Source organism: Leptopilina boulardi, unplaced genomic scaffold (genome assembly GCF_019393585.1).
Source record: "Leptopilina boulardi isolate dan_hultmark-lab unplaced genomic scaffold, ZJU_Lbou_2.1 LbouV2_243, whole genome shotgun sequence".
Classification (NCBI taxonomy): Eukaryota; Metazoa; Arthropoda; class Insecta; order Hymenoptera; family Figitidae; genus Leptopilina; species Leptopilina boulardi.
The window spans coordinates 87,732-109,153 of record NW_026137800.1 but is presented as its reverse complement, the minus strand read 5'-3'; the positions used below and the strand labels follow the sequence as shown (position 1 = coordinate 109,153).

The 21,422-nt window shown below is 27.2% G+C and overlaps 2 protein-coding genes across 4 annotated transcripts in view; one reads left to right on the top strand and one right to left on the bottom strand.

Annotated features, from left to right (window-relative positions):
- The window catches only part of LOC127280386 (sodium/potassium-transporting ATPase subunit beta-2-like), a 35,299-nt gene extending 17,728 nt beyond the window's left edge, over nucleotides 1-17,571 (top strand). Inside the window, exons 3-6 of the mRNA XM_051303343.1 lie at nucleotides 8,454-8,573; nucleotides 8,781-8,962; nucleotides 12,638-12,920; nucleotides 15,672-17,571. Of these exons, the coding sequence (XP_051159300.1) occupies nucleotides 8,454-8,573; nucleotides 8,781-8,962; nucleotides 12,638-12,920; nucleotides 15,672-15,775 (689 nt within the window). The 3' untranslated portion in view covers nucleotides 15,776-17,571. The remainder of the gene's footprint in view (nucleotides 1-8,453; nucleotides 8,574-8,780; nucleotides 8,963-12,637; nucleotides 12,921-15,671) is intronic.
- Nucleotides 1,630-5,967, bottom strand: LOC127280385 (uncharacterized). 3 transcript variants are annotated; one of them, XM_051303341.1, is made up of 8 exons: nucleotides 5,788-5,910; nucleotides 5,193-5,516; nucleotides 4,639-4,817; nucleotides 2,886-3,115; nucleotides 2,543-2,721; nucleotides 2,302-2,461; nucleotides 2,067-2,233; nucleotides 1,630-1,992 (listed from the first exon to the last, which is right to left on the bottom strand). In XM_051303341.1, exons 1-8 carry the CDS (start codon nucleotides 5,845-5,847, stop codon nucleotides 1,633-1,635), a joined length of 1,659 nt encoding a protein of 552 aa, XP_051159298.1. In that variant the 5' UTR covers nucleotides 5,848-5,910; the 3' UTR covers nucleotides 1,630-1,632. The 3 variants fall into 3 exon arrangements, with proteins under 3 accessions (XP_051159298.1, XP_051159297.1, XP_051159296.1); XM_051303340.1 differs by adding an exon at nucleotides 5,616-5,644 and having other exon boundaries at nucleotides 2,302-2,721; nucleotides 5,788-5,888; XM_051303339.1 differs by having other exon boundaries at nucleotides 2,302-2,721; nucleotides 5,788-5,967.
- Nucleotides 17,572-21,422: the final 3,851 nt, after the last annotated feature.

The window sequence follows — 21,422 nt, the reverse complement described above, 5'->3', positions numbered from 1 at the left end:
ATGGTAATAATCGACTTCGTTAAAAACACAAGTTTCTTTTAATCCAGAGCGAGAAGCATTTTTTTGGGATAAAAGAGACTCATAATTTTTTTTGTCGCGAAGTATGCAATCACGTTCGTTAAATATTTTGGAAATATTTTTGTGCTCAGTTAAACAGAATCTACAAAAAAAATTTGCAGAAAAACTTTCAGTGAAACCAAGAATACCATGAAGACCTAAATTATCGCCTATAATCAGGGTCAATAAAAAGTAGATTCGAATTTCTTCATTATTAATTATTACAGGTATGCCCTCGGATTGAAGAGAGTTAATCTCTTCGATTGCTTTAGAAAAAATTTTTTTATTGTGAAACACTGCACGACTTTTTGTATTAAAAAGAATAAAAAGAAAAATGTTTTCTATTTTAGCTTGAAATTCAGGAGGTAACACTGGAATGTTCAAATAACAAGCACCACACTTTGATACTCCTTTATGACTTCCTAAAGGGTTGTTATTTTCATAATCATCGAAAAACATTACTAAGGGAAGAACAATTTTATCGTCATAAATTTTAGATTTTTCTTTCCATAGAGATCCTTGGACAATGTTTTTAACTATTGTGGAATGTTTTTCAGCGTTTTTTAAGTATTGAAGAGTACTTTCCAAAACATTCGGCATTTCGAAAAATTTTTTAAAAACTTCTCTGATTGGTATAAATTGGGACACAATAACTTTGTCAACTAATTCCATTTTTCCTTCTTTTTCAACTGGTACTTTTTGGTTACCAAGCGCGTAAGATTGAGGAGGAATGAAAGTTCCAAGTTTTTTATAGGTAGAAAAACGTCGCGATTCAGTACTTAATGCATCGAAAGGTTCTAATTTTTTTTTAAAAATTGAATCAATTTCAGTGACGGAAATCGAATCAGTCCCTAACTGTGTAGCTCGATTATGAATTTCTTTTCGAATATCATCACATTGATTGTGAACCAATGTCATTACATCGTGCCCGATTTCATCTACTCTTATTCTTGATATATCCGGAAATTTATAAAGTTTCGCGAAAAAGTGGAGACATTTTTCTTTAAATTGACAATCTTTCAAACAATTTTCATCTAATGTATCAGAAAATTCCCAGAAAATATCTTGATCTTCAAAAATTACATCTGAAGCATCAGACGAAGTATCAGATGAATCATCGGTTTCATCTAATAAATTCAAAGATTCTTGTATATCTTCCGCATTTGTTATTTCTAACGTTTCTACTGAAAGTTTTTCTGCCTTTTTAAATTCAACTGTCTGCTTTTGTAATATCTCATGTTTAAAAAATCGATGTTTTTTATAAGAATTAAATTTTGAATATGCTCGAGAACAATCTGACTCGGCGCAACGAAAAGTCGTTAAATTAACGTGAGACAGTTGGATATGTGCCACTAATTGCTTATTATCAGCAAAAGAAGATTCGCATACAAAACAACGAAACATAACGAAAATTATTATCGCTAAATAAAGAAATCGTAAAATACCCGTTAAAGTCATTACAATACAACTTAAAATTTTGTCTTTAGAAGACTTAAAAACGAAATAACTTGTATTTAAATTCTGCTTAAATAAAAAAATACTTTGTTTTAAAAATTAAAACATATTAACAGGCGCTTAGTTTTCTATCACTTTCGAAAGTTCAATAGCCTGCTTTGTTTGAGCTATAAGAACATTAAGTTTGTTTGAAATTCTTTTCCCGGTGATATTAATTCCATACAGGGCGCTTTGAATAAAATGCCATATAGATTTCGAATACATTGGGTACTCACAGTTAAAAGATTGAAAACTCATGAAACTCAAGTGAAAGGCATTAAGCAACGTATCACATTCATAGGTTATGTTACTGAAGACAACGTAAAATTTTTCAATTTTTACCAATGGGCCAACAATAACTGTGAGTGGTTTAAAATCTTCCTTTTTTTCGTTAGCGTTCTCTCGTATTTTGTCTAATGTTGGCTGGAATTCGCTTACGGTCTAAAAAATTGCAGTTACAAATTAATTTGTTTTATATAAAAAAAAATTATTTATTTTATTTAAAATCATCTTACCTTGACATGCAACATGTAAGTATCACGTTTTTCCTGTGTATTTAATTTTGTATACTGTTTTGCTAATTCGTTGCTTTGGTCCTTTCGTTTTCGTTTTCCTTGAACAAAAGAATTCCCGCAGGGAATTACATACAGCAACAAATAAAACAATATAACATCTTGAGAAGCTGAAAAAAGTAAATTGTTGCAAAAGAAAAAGAAATTGTAAAAGTTAAAAAAAGAATAAATTGCTTACAGGAATCCAGAGCTGACAATAACGACAAAAGAATTTTATCATTCGCATCTGCAATTCTAGTTGTATTTAAATGTTGAACTAAAATTGGCTTAACTACATTCCAAAATTGAGGAAAAGGATTCGTCGAATCCGGATACAACAGCTTGAAGTCTAATTCAATCTGAAAAAAAGTTGTCATTAAAATAATGAAAATCAGTGATACTTTTTTAAAGAAAATATCTAATAAAAAAAAATAAAATACTAATTTTCTTCCTTCGTGCTCTTTAAAAGCTTTAATTGAATCAAGGTACTCGTTTAAGCTTTTTTTATTAGACAATAACATTTCCCTTCGGTCGGAAAATGTTGATTTCCAAAGCTTCTCAATAACGTCCCAAGGTGTAGAGTTTTCCTCCAGCCAACGAAGATCTCTTGATTGTGAATCTAAATGATTTGTTTTGAAAAATAAAGAATAAAAAAACGTTTCTGTTTTAACAAGTAATTTAAATTAATCTTATTGGCTATAAAAAATTGCAATAAGTTAATTTCACGTTTAAAAATTTTTTACTTGTAAAGTTTTAAAAAAATGTAGTGAATAAAAGTTTAACCTGATATTATGAACGTTTTTTCCTCCGGCTTAGTTTTTTTTGATGGCTTTAATATGCCTGCTTTCCTCAATTTGGCTTTCTCGTAATTAAAGTTATCATAAAGCCTGCCTGATGCTAAAATTCTACATCCGTTTTCGATGTGAAACGGCGAATAATAAACTGCCACCCCTTCGTTTGGAAAAGTTTTTACAATTTCGGAAGCCAAAAATTTAAATTTACGTTTATCGATTCTATAAAATAAACAGAAATATGTTAAACTTCGTAAATTAATTAACCTTCGCCGGACTGGATACTTTTTATATACACGGTTGACAAGATCCCACCCAGGGTGGGCCAAATGTTTTCTTCTTTGTATATTGCAATAAAAACTTAGAATCATTCAGTTTTTTTCCAAAATTGTTATATGTTACCAAATAATATATTTTATTAATGTTTTGTTGATTTTTTATTTGTTTAAACAATTTATTATTAATAATTTATAACTTTTTCAAATATACATACGACAGTAGAAGAATTTTATAAATTTGTTACATTTTCTTCGTAGTTATTAATTCAAAGGTTATAAATAAAATAAAATATATAATTCAATTTGCAACAACTATTATTATAAATTGTTTAAACAAATAATTGTTGCTATTTATTAACATTCTTCATAATATTCCTAGAAAATTGCAATTTTTTTCTAATTTTGCAACTTAACAAGCACAACATAATAACACAAAGATTTTATATGAATTTACTATTTAACCAATTGTTTAAACAATTGTTGAATTTACAATTTTACATCAAATCTATCTTTTATTATATTCGGCTTGATGAGTTGCAAAATTAGAAAAAAGGCAACTTTCCAGGTGCCGTACAAAAAAAGTTAGTAAATAACAACAATAAATTGTTTAAACAATTGTTGAATTAATAATTTTACATCAAATCTATCTTTTATTATATTCGGCTTGATAAATTGCAAAATTAGAAAAAAAATGCATCTTTCTAGGTGCAGAACAAAAAAAGTTAGTAAATAATAACAATAATTGTTTAAACAATTGTTGAATTAATAATTTTACATCAAATCTATCTTTTATTATATTCCGCTTGATAAATTGCAAAATTAGAAAAAAACTGCATCTTTCTAGGTGCAGAACAAAGAAAGTTAATAAATAATAACAATAAATTGTTTAAACAAATGAAAAATGAAATATAATATTTTTTATATCTACTATTTGACATCATAAAACACTCACAGTGAAAAGTCTGCATGATTTCAAGTCTTTTTGTAAAATAGAATTAAAAAAATATCTGAATTATCCCCGTTATCTCCGTACATACATTGATAAAAGTTATAAATAATCAAGAAGAAATTTTTTTTAAAAATTTGTTTTTACATTTTTTGAAAGTTCTTAAGATTTTGTTCAGTGACTTAAAATCGCGATTCAATTAAGGCAAAACTTTAGAAGATATGGCAATTTCAATTTGTCTGGCCCACCCTGGGTGGGCATCTTGTCAAGCGAAGGTTAAAGTTTTAAAATTATTTAAAAAATTGTTAATAGAATAATTTTTATTTTATTTCTTTTTTAATTATTAGATGAAATATAAACTAAGTACTAAATCCCAATAGAGTAAAAGGAATTTAAAAATATGTAATGTTAATACAATATTTATTTAAAAGTATCTTCAGCAAAAACAGTTAAATATTAATTTTTTTAAAAGAGAATAAAACAGAGATGACCATATTTCATTTTAACTATATTTTACTTACTTCCAATCATCTATCTGTTCTCCTACTTTGAGGTACTTAAGCAATTTCTCCTTTTCACTTCTAATTATCAAATGCACTAACAGAGTCCTTGATTGATCACTGAGGAAGTTTCTGTTATCAATGTAGGCCTTGAGAATTACCTTCCCTTCGCCACTGCTCTCCAAGAAATGTTGTAAAACCTGAAACAAGTAATATTGCTAAATATTTAGGCTAACAAAAACAATAATTTTTCAAATTAATTTTATTGATTTATGTATCTTCTTAATTAAAATCAATGTTTTTATTTAAATTAAATCAGTTCGTAAAAAACAGTAAATTATAATACAATGTAAGTAAGTTATTTTCATCATAAAATAGTATTTTTTCGAAAATAGGTAATTAAATTGTACCAAAAATTGTTATAAATAATACCTTCTCATGTGATGAGAATGTAAAAATATTGAAGTTTATACAATAACAAATTTATATCTATTGAAAAAGTCGCCAAGTTAGAGAGTATTTAATAGTTATTAATAATTATAATATTTCATGGAATTTAATTTTTTATTACTTACCCAATTCGAAGTGTTTTTGACTGAAGATCCTGAAGTACAATCAGTTTGCTCTAAACGGCAATCATTTAGCATTGAACTGCTATCATTTTGCTCTAAAGTGAAATTAAGTACGTCTTTTTCTAAACAGGATCCATTATAATGTACACTTTCTTGTACAATAGAAATCAATTTCTCACTTAAATCGTTATCATTATTTGTAGATACATTTGTGAACAAACAGGGAGCACCGACATCAACAATATTTGACCTCGAAACAGGACTCAAATCTGTAAACTGCTTGTTTACACTGCCTTCAAACTCGTACGATTCTACACGGCAACAGTTCTGGAATTTAATTGAAAACTTAGAACTCGAATATAAGTTTTTAAAATTAAGTAAAATTCCCCTTTCACATTATTCATTATATTTTATATAAATGCTTACATTAGGCTGCAGAGAATCCATTTCGAAACCTAATATAAAAAAATTTTATAAGTAATAAAAATCTACTTTGAAAAATAAAAAATAAAAATTGTGTTTTGTAAATTAAGAAACAAATGAATTTAAAAAATAACAATAATGACACAGAGTAATAAATAATAAATATTATACTCACCATCAATATTTCAATAAAACAAAAAACTCTCACAATAATAAAAATCACCGGAATACACATTAAACACGTGCGAAACTTGAGAAAAAGCGGCACAACTGAATATTTAACAGGCTGATATGCGCAGCAGGCTAGCGCGCAACTGACACATGCGCAATTCTACAAAATCTTTTAAACAGTATAATAATTTTCTTAAGCATGGTTTGGAAATTTGTCTAGAATCATCTTTCTCATAAGTATTAAAAGAGTTTAGGTTCTGTATAATGATAATTTCGTAAAATATAATATTAAATTTACTACATCTGAAAGTATTTCTTTCATTATGTAATAATAATTATTAGCTATAATTTTCTTAATACGTCTCAGACATTTTATTATACACATAATAAAATTGCTTAAAAGTCTTGAAAGAAACTTTAGCAAATCAAATAAATATTAAAATTATCCCATTTCATCCAACTTTTCAATACCAGTATTAAAATATTCTTTACATTTTTTCTTTCCGTGTAATATTTTCTCCTAAAATCCTTCTCTCGACTGTCACACGCATTCCTCATACTACAATCAACAATAATCCTCCACAATTTTTTTTCCTCAAAAATTCATCTATGTCATTAATAAATAATGAAAACAGATGCGGACTAAGTACTTCTCCTTGGAGCACACCTTGAGAAACTTTGACAAAATATGTTTTTTCCTCGCTACTCCTCACACAAGCCATAGACTTACTATATAGGTCCTGAACAATTTTTCTGAACCTCACACTTATGCCAAGCGAGTGTAGCTTACTCCACAGAATATCATGGGATACAGAGGGGAAAGCACTCTTAAAATCTACAAGCAAAGCATAAACCACCCCCTTAGGATTATTTAAATGAATCTGTATTGCAGCTTGCAATGTAAAGAGGTTATCCAAACACCCTCACAGAAAAAAGGTGGGTAAAAAGTTGTAAAGATAGAGGATAAAAGTCGTTAGGATACAGGGTAAAGGATAAATTTGTGATGGATAAAAATGTTACTAAAATATTACTAAAAAAATGGATGTCATATTTGAGTAAACTGTCGACTTTTAATAAAAATATAAGTAATTTTACACTTAACTTATTAAATCCAGAAATTTTTTATAAATAAGTAATTGCATGTGGAAATATTTTGCCTATAATTATTGTCTATTAATAAAAATGTCTTTGACTAATACAACTGACAGCTGACGACAGTCCGTAAATAATCAGAACTGGGAAATTACAACTCAACGTCTGTATTGTTGCACGAAAGCAGAGTTGGGTAGTAACTGAATTTTTTGTGCAAAAAAAGTGTCAGTTCATGGCTGTGTCAGTTCATCGAGATATTTCGAGTTCAAGATATGACGTCAGAGGCCTGGAGGCACAACAAACAGACGATACAATGTTATTCTTACGGGGAACAAAATTTGTTTCCACTTTCATCAATTTTATTCATAATTTAATTATGGAAAACGTTTGTTGACATATAATAAAATTAAAATGTGTGTTGATAATTAATTTTGTTATATATTTGATTCAATTGCATTTATAGATTCTCTGAATTCGTGATAAAATATAAATTTTGAGGTTAGGGGTGTTTGTTTACTAACTTGAAATCTTTTACTGCTGCGGTAATTCCCACTTAAAATATATATTTTATATCTTTTTTAATAACATGCATACTGGATATTGTTTAATAATGTTAAAATGTAAAATGTCACGAATTCAAAGAATCTATCAATGCAAATGAATCAAATATATAACAAAATTAATTATCAACACACATTTTAATTTTATTATATGTCAACAAACGTTTTCCATAATTAAATTATGAATAAAATTGATGAAAGTGGAAACAAATTTTGTTCCCCGTAAGAATAACATTGTGTCGTCTGTTTGTTGTGCCTCCAGGCCTCTGACGTCATATCTTGAACTCGAAATATCTCGATGAACTGACACAGCCATGAACTGACACTTTTTTTGCACAAAAAATTCAGTTACTACCCAACTCTGCTTTCGTGCAACAATACAGACGTTGAGTTGTAATTTCCCAGTTCTGATTATTTACGGACTGTCGTCAGCTGTCAGTTGTATTAGTCAAAGACATTTTTATTAATAGACAATAATTATAGGCAAAATATTTCCACATGCAATTACTTATTTATAAAAAATTTCTGGATTTAATAAGTTAAGTGTAAAATTACTTATATTTTTATTAAAAGTCGACAGTTTACTCAAATATGACATCCATTTTTTTAGTAATATTTTAGTAACATTTTTATCCATCACAAGTTTATCCTTTACCCTTAACCTTTATCCTTGTATCCTAACGACTTTTATCCTCTATCTTTACAACTTTTTACCCACCTTTTTTTCTGTGCGCTCTTCCCCCTCTCAATGCCGACTGAAACTCGTTAATTACGTTATATTCCTTTTCCCATGTCAATAATCGATCTGCCATCGATATGAAATTTAATGGGGTAAATATGTAATTGGAAATATAAGGTTAATTTAGAAATTATTTTGGTTTTTAATATTTCTACAATATACTATTTATCGGAAAAAGAAAATTAAAACCATCGACAATTGGTGTACCATCGGTAACTTACCCTATATTTATTTATTAAAGATATTTCTTTAAACAATAATTTTTTAATCATATTTCAGGTTTGGGTTTCAGACCTCAACCACCATCAGAAAATGTTGAAAGTACCTTAATTTGGTACAAAGCAACAGATTCAGATAACTTTAAATACTGGGTGAAATCTTTAGAGGAGTTTTTGACAGGTAATTATTATTTTACCATTTCTAAAAAAGAAAATAAAATACTTAGTATTATTATTTATTTATTCTTGTATACTATGTACATAAAAATCTTAGTTATAATTTGCAAAATAAATAGCAACATTTTAATATAAAAATTAATGATAAATTAGTTATTAAATTTTAATTTAAAAACAATATTTTTATACATACCAATTTCATGCGTTATAGAATATAGAACTCCAGGAAAAAGAACTGGTTTAGGAGCAAATATTTATAACTGTGAATATGGAAATAATCCTCCACCCGGACAAGTATGCGATGTGGATATTTACAAATTTCATCCATGCACTGAGAAAAATTTGTTTAATTATCATAAATCAGCTCCATGCATCTTTTTAAAGCTGAACAAGGTAAAGTTTTGTGTGATGAAAAAAAAGACGCATGAATATGCTTTAAATTAATTTTAACCGAATTTTTATTTTTTCGACTTATTATTTAATAGAAATTCTGAATTTCTTTATTACAGAATTGTTTCTTAAGCGAATTTTACATTTACATATTTTTTATTTCATCGATTGAATTTGACTGAATTATTATTTGATCGAATTTTCATTAGACATAAGTCTGAGAATTTTTTACTAGATGAATTTTCATTTGTTTGAATTTACATTTGACGGAATTCTTAGAAAACCGAATGCTTATTTTACAGAAATTTCATTTGTCTGGATTCTTTCTTATATTCTTTTTGTAAAATAAAAATTCCTTTAAATGACTATTATTTCGAATGAAAATTTTAGCAAATAATAATTTTGTCAAATTCAAATTTGATGATATAAAAAATCTATAAAATTAAAATTCGCTTAATAATTCTGTAATATAGAAATTCATTCAAGGGTAGGTCCTTGTAAGGCAGCGCCATCTACATTAAAACTAAAATTTCGGAAAATTTTTAACAGTACTACTCAAAAATATATATATTTTGTTCTTTAGGATAATTTACCATTCGATAAATTACGTATGAGCACTTTTTTTGGATGGTGTATTTTTGCCAATAATAAATTGTTCTAAAGAACAAAGCATTTTGTTTTGTTTTCAAGTAAGTTCTGATTAAAATTTTTCGAAATTTTAGTTTTTGATGTAGATGGCGCTACCTTACAAGAACCTACCCTTAATTTTTGAGAACTCAGTTCAAATTTATTATATTATATTATTTTATATTTCATAAAATGAAACATGAAACAAGTACGAAAATGTTCACCTTGTGATAATTTTATTAACAGACTTGCAGGAAATTTGCAGTACAAAATTGTAATGAATACTTGTGGGCTGTAATTGTACAAAGCAGCTGTAACTATGCAATAAATTTAAATGATTTATAAGACAAAGAATCATATATTTACACTATAGTTGCTGTTAGTTTCCTGCAAACTTTTAGCCCAATATAATACTACCTGCAAAAATGTTACACTGAGAAAAATGTTTAGTCAGAGCAACCAAAATTTGGTTGGACCAACAAAAAAATTTTGTTGGTATTTAAGCAACCAAACTATTTGTTTGAGTCAACTAAAAAATTTGGTTGAGTGTTTTTTGTTGGCATAACAAAAATGTCTGGTTAGCTCAACCAAATTTTTTTTGTTAGGTCAACAAAAATGTTTGGTTGATCAAACAAACAGTTTTTTTTGTAAAATTAAAAATTTTATTCTACCTTATTTCTTTTCTTTTTTTATTTGTTTCATTATTTATTTATTATCAATTTAACATTAAATTTATATTTATCCAATTGAAATATTTGTGGACTTTGAAAAATCTCATCTCCGTCTGGGATCGAACATCTGTTTTAAAACTGAAGATCGGGAGCTCTGATCACTGGACTACCCATCCTAGTGAGAGATTTAAACTAACTGTTCTCTTGAGCTATGAGCTGAGAGCGAATCAAATTATTTAGTTGTCGCAACCAAATTTTGGTTAGGACAACAAACGATCATTTGGTTTTTTAGACCAAACTATTTTGTTGTGTTAACCAAATTATTTTGTTGTCGTAACCGAATTTTGGTTGGAATTTAAAAATGTTCAACCAAATAATTTTGTTGGCCAAACCAAATGTTTGGTTGAGATAACTCAACGACTTTGTTTCAGCCAACCAAAATTTGGTTACAAGAAGCATAATTGCCTAATCAAACAATTTTGCTGCGAACACTAAATTTTTTTTCTCAGTGTATAAACCAGTGAAACTGAAGTAATCTTGAATTAAAGTTAAAAGTTTGAAACTAAAACTATACCATTATAGAAGTATCGTCACGAGTAATGATTTTCGGCAAATTCAGGTTGAAGAATCCACGAAAATTTCGTTGGAAATTCAAACATAAATATTTTTTAGTGAGGATGGTAATTTTGTTTTGAATTTAATATTGTAATTAAGATGGTAAATAGGTTTCTCTTATTAAGTATTTCATTAACCTAATCATATCTGATAAGGTAGAAATTTTATTGACCAACAGTCAAATCTGTATGTACGAAACTCGTACAAATATTTTCGTGCATGGTTTCTGAAAAAAGTGGATCGCCTCTCGCTGCTGGGGTATGATCCCAGAACCTTCTTATTGCCGGTAAGATGCTCTACCAATTGAGCTACAGAGAGTTCTGGGATCATACCCCAGCAGCGAGAGGCGATCCACTTTTTTCAGAAACCATGCACGAAAATATTTGTACGAGTTTCGTACATACAAATTTGACTGTTGGTCAATAAAATTTCTACCTTATCAGATATGATTAGGTTAATGAAATACTTAATAAGAGAAACCTATTTACCATCGTAAATAAATATTTTTTTTTTACAAATAATAAAAAAATTATTTTTTAACTTTTTAAAATTTTCAGAAACTTCAGGAAAAACTACATAAATATGTAAATAAAAAAAATTTGCAATCATCTTACTCGTAACTTTAACTTAAAATTTAAAATACACATAAAATTTGTAAATTAAATAAAAACTTCAATCCGATTTGATGAAATAAAACTAAGTGTTCATTTCATGACCATTTAGCTTCCTCATCATGATACACTTATATTCAAGATTAAAAGAGGGATTACAACTAAAATAGCGATCAATTTTACAAATATTGGTAAAATGTAAACTTTATATACATCAATCGATTCGTTTTTATGCCAGGAATACAATTTTGACAAGAATTAATTAAAATTTTTATATCAGAAAAAGTTATTTCAAAAAATACAAAAAACGATTATTTTCAAAAATTCAAAAAAATGATTTAATCTATAGATTTCAGTAAAATATGAACTTTATATAGGCTAATCGACTCGTTTTAATGCAAGAAATAAGTTTTTTTTACTAAACAAAATTAAATTTATAAAGAAAAAAATATTTAGAAAAAAAAATTTTTTTTTTAATTTTGAAAAAATTGTAAAAAATAAAATGTTGTGAATATATTCGGAAAACCTTGTGTCAGATTTTAGGTATTAATGATTACAATAAGCATACAAAATTTCAGGACAATCCGTTAAAACGTTTCTGAGATAATTTGTACACAATATTTTGTGACATACACACACACATACATCTGCACATTTGCTCAGGACTTCATATATATATTATTTTTAGTTGAAAATGAGTCTATATAACCCAATTTTAAAAAATCGAAAAATGTCACTAATGCAAAGCTTCCTCATGAGGAAGCAAAATTAAATCTTTATTCTTTATTTACAAATTTAATGTTTAGTTTAACTTTTTAAATGTGTTAAAGTTTCGAATTCGATGTTTTGAAATTTCATACTAATTTGATCTTTAGTTTTATCGGTTATTTTTATGAATTTATAACCAACGACAATTTAAAAAAAATTGAAATTATGAAAATTTTAAAGAATTTGATGAAAAGAATTTTTGGAAATATTAGAAATTTTAAAATAACATTTTTATTAATTGCAAAAAAATTTATTGTAATTTTAATCGAAATTTTTACAGATTTTCCAATTTCCAATTGGAATTTCTAATAAGAATTTCCAGAGAAAATGTTTGTTCTCTTAAAACAAAAATGTTTACATTGTTTATGAAAATAAAAAATTTTCAGATTTATGGATGGAGACCTGAGTTTTACAATAACACCGAAGAATTGCCATCAAATATGCCAGAATCATTGAAAAGTCATATTCGTACCTTGAAAATGCAAGATTCTCGAAAGCTGAATACAATCTGGGTATCTTGTGAAGGTGAAAATCCAGCTGATGAAGAAAACATTGGTCCTATTGAAATAATACCAAAAGAACAAGGATTTCCTGGTTATTATTATCCTTTTGAAAATGCAGAAGGATACTTAAGTCCATTAGTTGCTGTGCATTTCAAACGATTAACAAGTAAGATACCTTCTTATTTTACAAAATAAAATTAAACAATAATTACCTAATTTATTCAAAATCAATTTATTCAATCAAAATACCTATATAACTTTTTTTGGTGCAAACTGAAGATATTTCAAAATTCAATTATTTTGAAAATTTGAATTCTCTAAAAGTCAATTATTGTCTCAAATTTATTTTAAAAATCTTCAGCAATTCAAATTTTATTATTTAAGGGGAAATTTAAGTATTTATGTATTTTTTAATTTAATTTATTATTTAAGTGAAATTTCAGCCTATCGAAATTAATGTTGTTAATGGATATACATTTTTTTCTGTCATTATTTAGGATCTAATATTATATATTATTAAAATTAAAAAAAATTATTTTTTTCCATTTTGGAAATTTGTTTTTTTTTTGCAAAAATTAAAAATGTTTAAAATCCATCCGATTGATTGTTCAGAATAATAAAAAAAACGTATAAAATTTCGACGATGAAAAATAATTAAAATTGTGGATGAAGTTGAATTTTTAAAGTAAGTAAAATTTAAACCAATCAAAATTAATCTTGTTTAGGGGTAAACAATTTTTTTTGGCATTTTCTCAGAATCTGAAATCACATTTCACTATGAAAAATAAAAAACATTAATTTTAGAACTATTTTACAAATTTTCTTTTATTTTTCAAATTTTCTTTTATTTTTCACATTTTTAATGTTTTAAAAAATTTTTGTATTTTAAAATCTAAACGTTTGATTGTTTAAAATCAATAAAAAAAGCCTATAAAATAATCACCAATAAAAATAAAAGAAATTGTGAGAGAAATTCAATTTTTTAATTTTCGAGAATTTTTAGTTTTATTTAAAAAAATATTAACAAATTAATGGTTTTTTAATTTTTCATATTATATTAATATTACTCAACTTTGTCAGGAAACAAATTGACAATCCTAAACAATATTAATTTTGTTGAATTGAAATTTAACCGGTCTTTTTCCTTCTAAATTACAAATTATTATTTAGAAAATTTTTTAATTATTTAATTTAATTAAAAAATTTTGAATATTTAATTATTGTCTGTAATTTATAAAAAGTTTTTAGCAATTAAATTTTACAAAAATTTCAATTTAAAATCTCTTGTAATTCAATTATTTCTAAAAATCTTAATTGTGAACACGATATCTTTAACAGGTTTTAATGAATTTGGATAAAATTTGGTAGGCTTATTTATCACATTAATCTCTCAAAAATGACGAGAGGATTTTTAAAAATACCAAAAAAAAAATTTTATCGCCTTTTTTCTAAAATTTTTTTTTAATTGAAAAAATTTTTAAATAGAAAAATTTAAGGTTGTATATAATATAATCGTCTTCCTTACACCAAGACCAATCGATTGATATATATAAAGTATAGATTTGATTGAAATTTAAAGAATTAATGAAAGTTAAAAAATCAAAAATTTACATTTTAGCTAAAAAATTTGGTGTTTTTTTTAATTCAAGTTAATACATAAAATAATTGAATTCCTTGCATTGAAACGAATCGATTCGTATATATAAAGTATATGTTACACCCAAAATGAATTAAAATTTTCTTAATTTTTCAAAAAATTTAAATAATTTAAATCAGTTTTTAACTCGAAATGTTTTAAATCAATCAATTGAATTAGAAAAATTCATAGCTTCCTCCACGAGGAAGCAAAATGTTTATGAAATAAATATAAAGAACCCCTCCTGGTTTATCCAGTTCTTATAAAATTTAATTATTTAAAACATTTTCAGGTAAAAATACTCCTATTTCCCATAAAGTATGTTATTTTTAAAAAGTTACTGACATTTTTTAACCATTTAACGATTGATTGTTCAGAATGATGAAAAAAGTTTTTAAAAAATTGTCTAAGAAAAATATTAAAAACTGTGAAAGAAGTTCAAATTTCAATTTTTCCTGACTTTTAAGTTCTATTACAAAAGTTCTTAATTAATAATTTTTTTTCTAAATTTTCATGATGCTGCATCATGATCCTTAACCCCTTTTATACCTCTATTACTTGTCATAGAATATGTGGTCTCAAAGTGTCAACGACGTTTATACATGTTCCCAATATTGAACTTATTAGAATTTTTAAGATATCGAATTAAAAATTATCGAATTTTATATTTAACAGAAGTTTATAAAATAAATTATAAAATCCAACAGAATTTTTATATCGTAAAGTTTTCATTTAGCCGGACTCAGTACCGGTCCTAGCCTTGTTTGCGCCCTTGGGCAAATTTTTCCAGGCGTCGCTTGTAAGGAAAGGAAATTGAGAAGACGATACCAATATTAGTTGTTAAATGTCAAAAATTTAGCCAATAGCATTCTTACCGGGTAGAGTGTCTGTTATGTAAAAGTTCAGTTGAATATAAAATCTACTTTATAAAATTCTTTTAAATAGAAATTCGATAATTTTTAGTTCAACACCGCGAAAATTCTTGTAAGTTCAATGTGGGGAATATTTATGCGTCCCATATATTTGAATAGTTTAAAAAAAATTTTTTTTATAGTTTACTTTTTTAACCCTCAGGATACTGTGACTGGGTTAGCGTAACCCAGGCGAAATTTGAAAGTTGCGCTATTTCTAAAAACACCGTGTATATTTTCCACTGTAACTTTAGTAATTAAAAAAATATCACAAATCTGATAAAACCATCACATCTCTCAGAAAATTTCACAATTTGTAAAAATAGTTTTGATAAATGATTGCATAATATTCTTAAATTTAATTTTTCAGGAGGAATTCTGATAAATGTTGAATGCAAAGCATGGGCAAAAAATATAATACATAATCGCCATGAAAAATTAGGATCTGTACACTTTGAGTTGATGGTAGATTGATGTATTATGCGTCACATCATCATCATCAGTGATAACATTTAAATAAGGAATCCAAAAAATATACTATTCATATCGTCAAGCGTGTCTTCTTTGTGTTTTATGAAAGTACGACTTTTCTTGCGTACAAAAAGAAAAAAATATATATGTTTGGGATAAAAAATAATTCTTAAAGTTATCTTTCGAAAATGTATTATTGAAAAAACTAAGTATATATATTTTTTAACATCTTTATTACAAATAAAATAAACAATGTTAAACTTGTTTTGTCGTGTAAAGCAGGACATTGTTCAAAAAAAATTGAGATTATTACAATTGTTAAGTGAAATTTTAAAATACTTTTGAAAATACTTTTAAAAATACTTTGAAAAAGTTAAATTAACTTTTTAAATTTTCTGCATAAAGAATTACCCAATAAGAAATAATTTAATTATTTCTAACGTTTTTAGATACAAAAGATACTCTTTCTATCTTTTGATTCTAAAACATTTTTTATTCTGTCTTTATTTTGTATAAACTCTGCTTTATTTAATGTGTGAACTATAGTGACAAGAGAAACAAAACCTTAATTATTTATTCAGTTAATACAATTATATATATATATAAATGAAAAAGAAACAGCTTAGAATTTTAATTCTTATATGTAATAAAATTTTGTTAATTGGAAAATAATTGTAATTATGAAAAGCATATCAGTTATACGAAAGTTTTATATCAATTGTGTCATAATAATAAAGTTTTATAAAAACTTAACTCTCTACAAGGGCAGGATTTTTAATATACAAATGTGCCTTAATTAAAACGGTTATGAAAAGTTTTGTGTGTTTATTCGTCTAAGAAATTTGTGCATGAAGAGAAGAATACAGTCAGTTAGTTTTTTCTTCTTCTTCTCTTCGTGAAGTTGTTTGGATTGTAACATATTTTTATGCCGATGAAATTTACAATATGAACTATAAACGTGTTCACAACAGAACAAAAATGTAATTGTCAAAGAATATTTATTTAAAAAATTAATAAGGTTTTCTCAATATTTATAGAGAAATAACTTAAGTTTTCATTTAAATTTTTTTCTCCTATTTAATACTATCATTTTTTGGGGGAAAAAAAGAGAAAAAAACCTCCAAGATGTGTTATAGAGGATGGAGGCCCTAACATAATCTCAAAACTGAAAAATGAATTTTAACGAAAACAAAAATTCAATGAAAATAAATTTTAAACAATTTTGGAACTATTTAGTTGTACGCTTTCCGGAAAAAAATATGTTGAATTAAATTCTTTTGTTAAATAATTTTTTTTTAATTTTTACTTTTTTCTTTCAGAACAGACAAAAATCAGAATTTTTATCTCTATGTAAACTTTTTTCAATTGTTAAAAGTATATTACTAAAAAATTATTTAATAAATATTTGTGTTTATAATTTTTTTAACAATATACCTACTTTTATTGTATTTATTTAATTACAAACCTCCTAGGGATAATCAGTATTCTAAAGAATAATTACAATAATGTAAGCTATTGTTTATAAAAATTCGATAAAAATTGCTTTTTTTGTCTAACCTGAAAGAAATAAGTCAAAATGAAAAAAAAATAAAATTATTTATCAAAAGATTTTCACTCAATATAATTTTTTTAAGGAAAATGTATAACTAAATTTTTCCAAAATTGTTTGCAATTGATTTTTATTAAATTTGTGTTAACGTTAAAAATTATTTTTCAGTTTTGAGGTTATGTTAGGGGCTCCATTCTCCTTAATGTAACAAAAAAAATATTATATTTTTTACTGTTGTGAACACAAATTTTCCAGCAGATCGTTAGTAAAAAATATCATATTACTTTTTCACTCACGTATTTGTTTACAAATGAATATATAATATATTAAAACAGTGTATATAGAAAAGTAGTACATTTTTGAAAAAATAAAACCAATAGTTGAAAGGTACATTTTTGGAAATATATTCTAAAGAAAATCCTAACTCAGTTTTTTCGTATTTAATTAATTCTGAACAATAGAGATCTCAAGCAGTATCTAAAAATTAATTAAAATGATTTCTAAAAAGTAATTGCAGGATTTTTACTTCTAATTTAGAAAAAAAATTTAATTTACGTTGAACAATATTAAAATGTTAATATTATAACTATGAACGACTGCAGAAATAATGTCACACATTTATCAAATTGTTGTAAGTAATGGAAAAAAATTTAATAATATATAAGAAAAATTTAATGAAAAATATGTCATATAAATTTATTTTTAATTATTTTTCAATTTCTTCTTAAAAATGTACCTTTTTCCTAGGTTGGTTTAATCTCTTTTTAGCGCACGAATATCCAATAATGTTCATTAGTCAGAATGTTCATTTGATGTGAAATTTCGATAAAATTTTCTTTTATTCGAATTTTTATTTTTCGAATTTAATCAAAAATTTTAATTTATAAATTAATAATTAATAATAATTTTTAATTGATAAAAAGTTTACATTAAATAAAATGCTAGTAAAAAGAAATTCGTTAAAATAAAAATTATCCAAAAAATGTGTTGAGTAAAAATTCGTTTAAAAATAAATTCTGTCAAATGATAATTCAAAAAAATAAATTTTCTGCTAAAAAAAATTCTATCTAAATAAAAATTTGAACTAATGAATTTTATGGGATATTCATAAACCTCTCACCTTTTATCCATATACTTAATGCATGATAGTTGACAACAAATGTATTCTTTTAAAATAGATTTTCTTTCCAATAACCTGTTGATCTTCCTAAAGAAAACTTAATTATTATTTTCATACAAGAAATGAAAACTTAGTATTTTACAAAAATGTATTATATTTTTATTAAAATAATAGTACAGGATGTATGCCTAATAATATAGTATTCTCAACAAATGATTAAGTAATTTTTATTTGTGAATCTCCTTATAATTTTTATTACTTTTTAAACATTAAATCAATATTTTACAATTGTTTATGCTTTATATTCTGTATAAATAAGTTTCGGCAGTGGAAATTATAGAATTTGTATATGTAATCTAAATATTTATTAAATTTCTCTAAATTACATGTATAACAAAAGGGAGCTTTTGTGATGTTTGTGAAAAAAATAAATAAAAAATTTTGTACAAACAATGTGTATTTTATTTATTTATTAAACATATGCAGTTTACCTACACTGAGAGAAATTTAGTTCAGCATCTGAACTTTTTGAGGAATAAATATTGTAGGTCGATTTTGTGCAAACACAATACTAAAATCGAACAGAAGCAGCGCCTTCTTCTTAGGAGTTGGTATACGGAATCCAGGCTTCTGGTATACAACTTTTTTACTGTGGTGCTAATTGATCTTTCATTCCTATATCTCTGCATATGTGATATGTGTCAGAAAACCAGAAATATAAATTTTTTTTCCTCTTCCTTTCTTAAACCTAGAACAATTATTAACATGAACTCCGAGTCTCTCTAGAATATATACTCATAAATTTTAGTCTTCGTTAAATCTTCTCTTTAGATATCTGATTTACAGTATTTGTTCAATGTTTGCACATTTTAATTGTTTGTATTGTTTTGCACGTTTGGTAGCCATAAAAAGTTTATTATGACTAGTCTCATAAAAAAAGGAAAAGAAAATGCTTAATATCTAGCTCTGCTTATGCTCAGCAGTCTCCTTGCTTTCTTATAACAACAAAAAAAGGAAGTCTCATAAAAAAAAACGAAAAAGAAAATGCTTAATATCTAGCTCTGCTTACACTCTACAAAAAAAACAAAAATGAGAAAAAAAAATTAAGATTTTTTGTTTATTTGTTCATTTAGTTCTTTTGAAACTTAAGTACTGTGTTTATCATAGATATTATGTGACCGTTGAATTAAATAATTATTCCCTCCCGATTGAGAAAGTTCCCGATTTCTTGCACAATTTCTAAATTGGGATGATAAATCAGCTGGTTCCATTGCACTTCAAATATGTCTCTAGAATTGAACTTCTTTTCAAAAAAATCCTTAAATTGCTCTCGGCCCTCCGAGAACAATTCGCATTCGTTCAGATAATGACTGATCGAGCGTTGCTCAGCTCCACACTGGCATTGACTTGGAATGTTCCAAGACCAAGGTCTCTCTGTTTTAGCCGTGATATAATTAAAATATTTCTCACGGGTCCTAGCTTCCTGGAAAAAAGGCCAATCTTTTTTTAAATTGGATTTAAAATCATTTTCTATAACGATTCTAAGATCTTCCCCGGAATAATTCGACCTTATCCCCACCTCTAAACTCAGCGAGAATTTAGCCAGCCTGTCGGCTTCAACGTTTCCTGGAATTTCTGCGTGAGAGGGGATCCATATGAATCTGATATCTTTGCCCCTGCTAAGCAGCTCCTAGATACGATCCACTATGGCATGGATTATTATCCAAGAAGTAGAACTAGCGATCCTTATCTTGATTTCGCTCAACGATCTTAGAGAGTCTGTGCAAATAACTATCCCTCTATTTTTTTAGCGACAAGGAGTATTTAAGCGCCCCGTATATGGCGGTTAGCTCGGCTTGAATAGCCGACCTACAACCAATCAACCTAGTCCCCTGCCTGTAATTAATTTCTGGGATAAAGATACTTGAGGCTGCCCTACCTCTGACCTCAGAGAAAGATCCGTCAGTATAAATTATCATATATTCGCCATATTTCTGATTGAGAAAGTCCTGCAAAGCCCTTTCAGCGTTTTTAGCCGATCTTACTTCGTAACCTATGTCAGTATCGAAAAAGTTTCCCAACTCCAACACTATGTCCTGCCATGGCCAATCAAAATCAGAGGGTCGACGAGGCCTATTGGCTAGTCTACTCATCTCGTTGATAGGATTAACATACTTTAAGGGCGGGAACTTGCTGACATATTTAGGAACGTTTTCCAATTCTCCAAGGCTTCTCAGTCTCGGAGCCACGGGGTTGTCTGACCATCCGGATAATCTAACCGCATTTCTATTCAGGAGGAGAGTTCGCCTGAACTCGAGTGGAGGCTCACCTGCCTCCGAGAGCAGAATTGGTGTCGGGGTTGATCTCATACACCCCAGTACGATACGAAGCGCCGCGTACTGTACTCTGTTTAGGATTGCAAGAATACCTCTTCCAGCGGATGCAAACAGAATTGCAGCCCATTCAAGGATGGCCCTAGTGAAACCCCTATAGACTGCCAGCATGGAGTCAGGATGTGCTCCATATGAAACCTTACAAAGAGCTCTCATGACATTAAGAGACCTTGTCACCCTGTCCGAGATATATCTTATATGCTCGTGCCAATTTAACACCGAATCTAGCTTAACTCCTAAATAAAACAGTGTCTTTGTACATTCAATATTTTCCTGCTCAATCCTAATGTATTCAGATTCAGTATCAGACTTCCCCCGGGAAAATACGCAAAATTGGGTCTTGCTAGGCGAGAAGCCACGGTGATAGTAAATCAACTGCCCGTTCAATCAATGCTTGGGCTTCATTCAAGTTGTCGTACCTGACATAGAGCAGAATGTCGTCCGCGAATTGGAGGATTCGGACTCCTGGTGGCAAGATCTTTATAATTCCACGTAACGTCAAATTAAACAAAATGGGAGAGAGTACACCCCCCTGCGGTACTCCAACCCCGCACACCCTCGGTTCCGTTTGATCCTCGCGAAAGTATA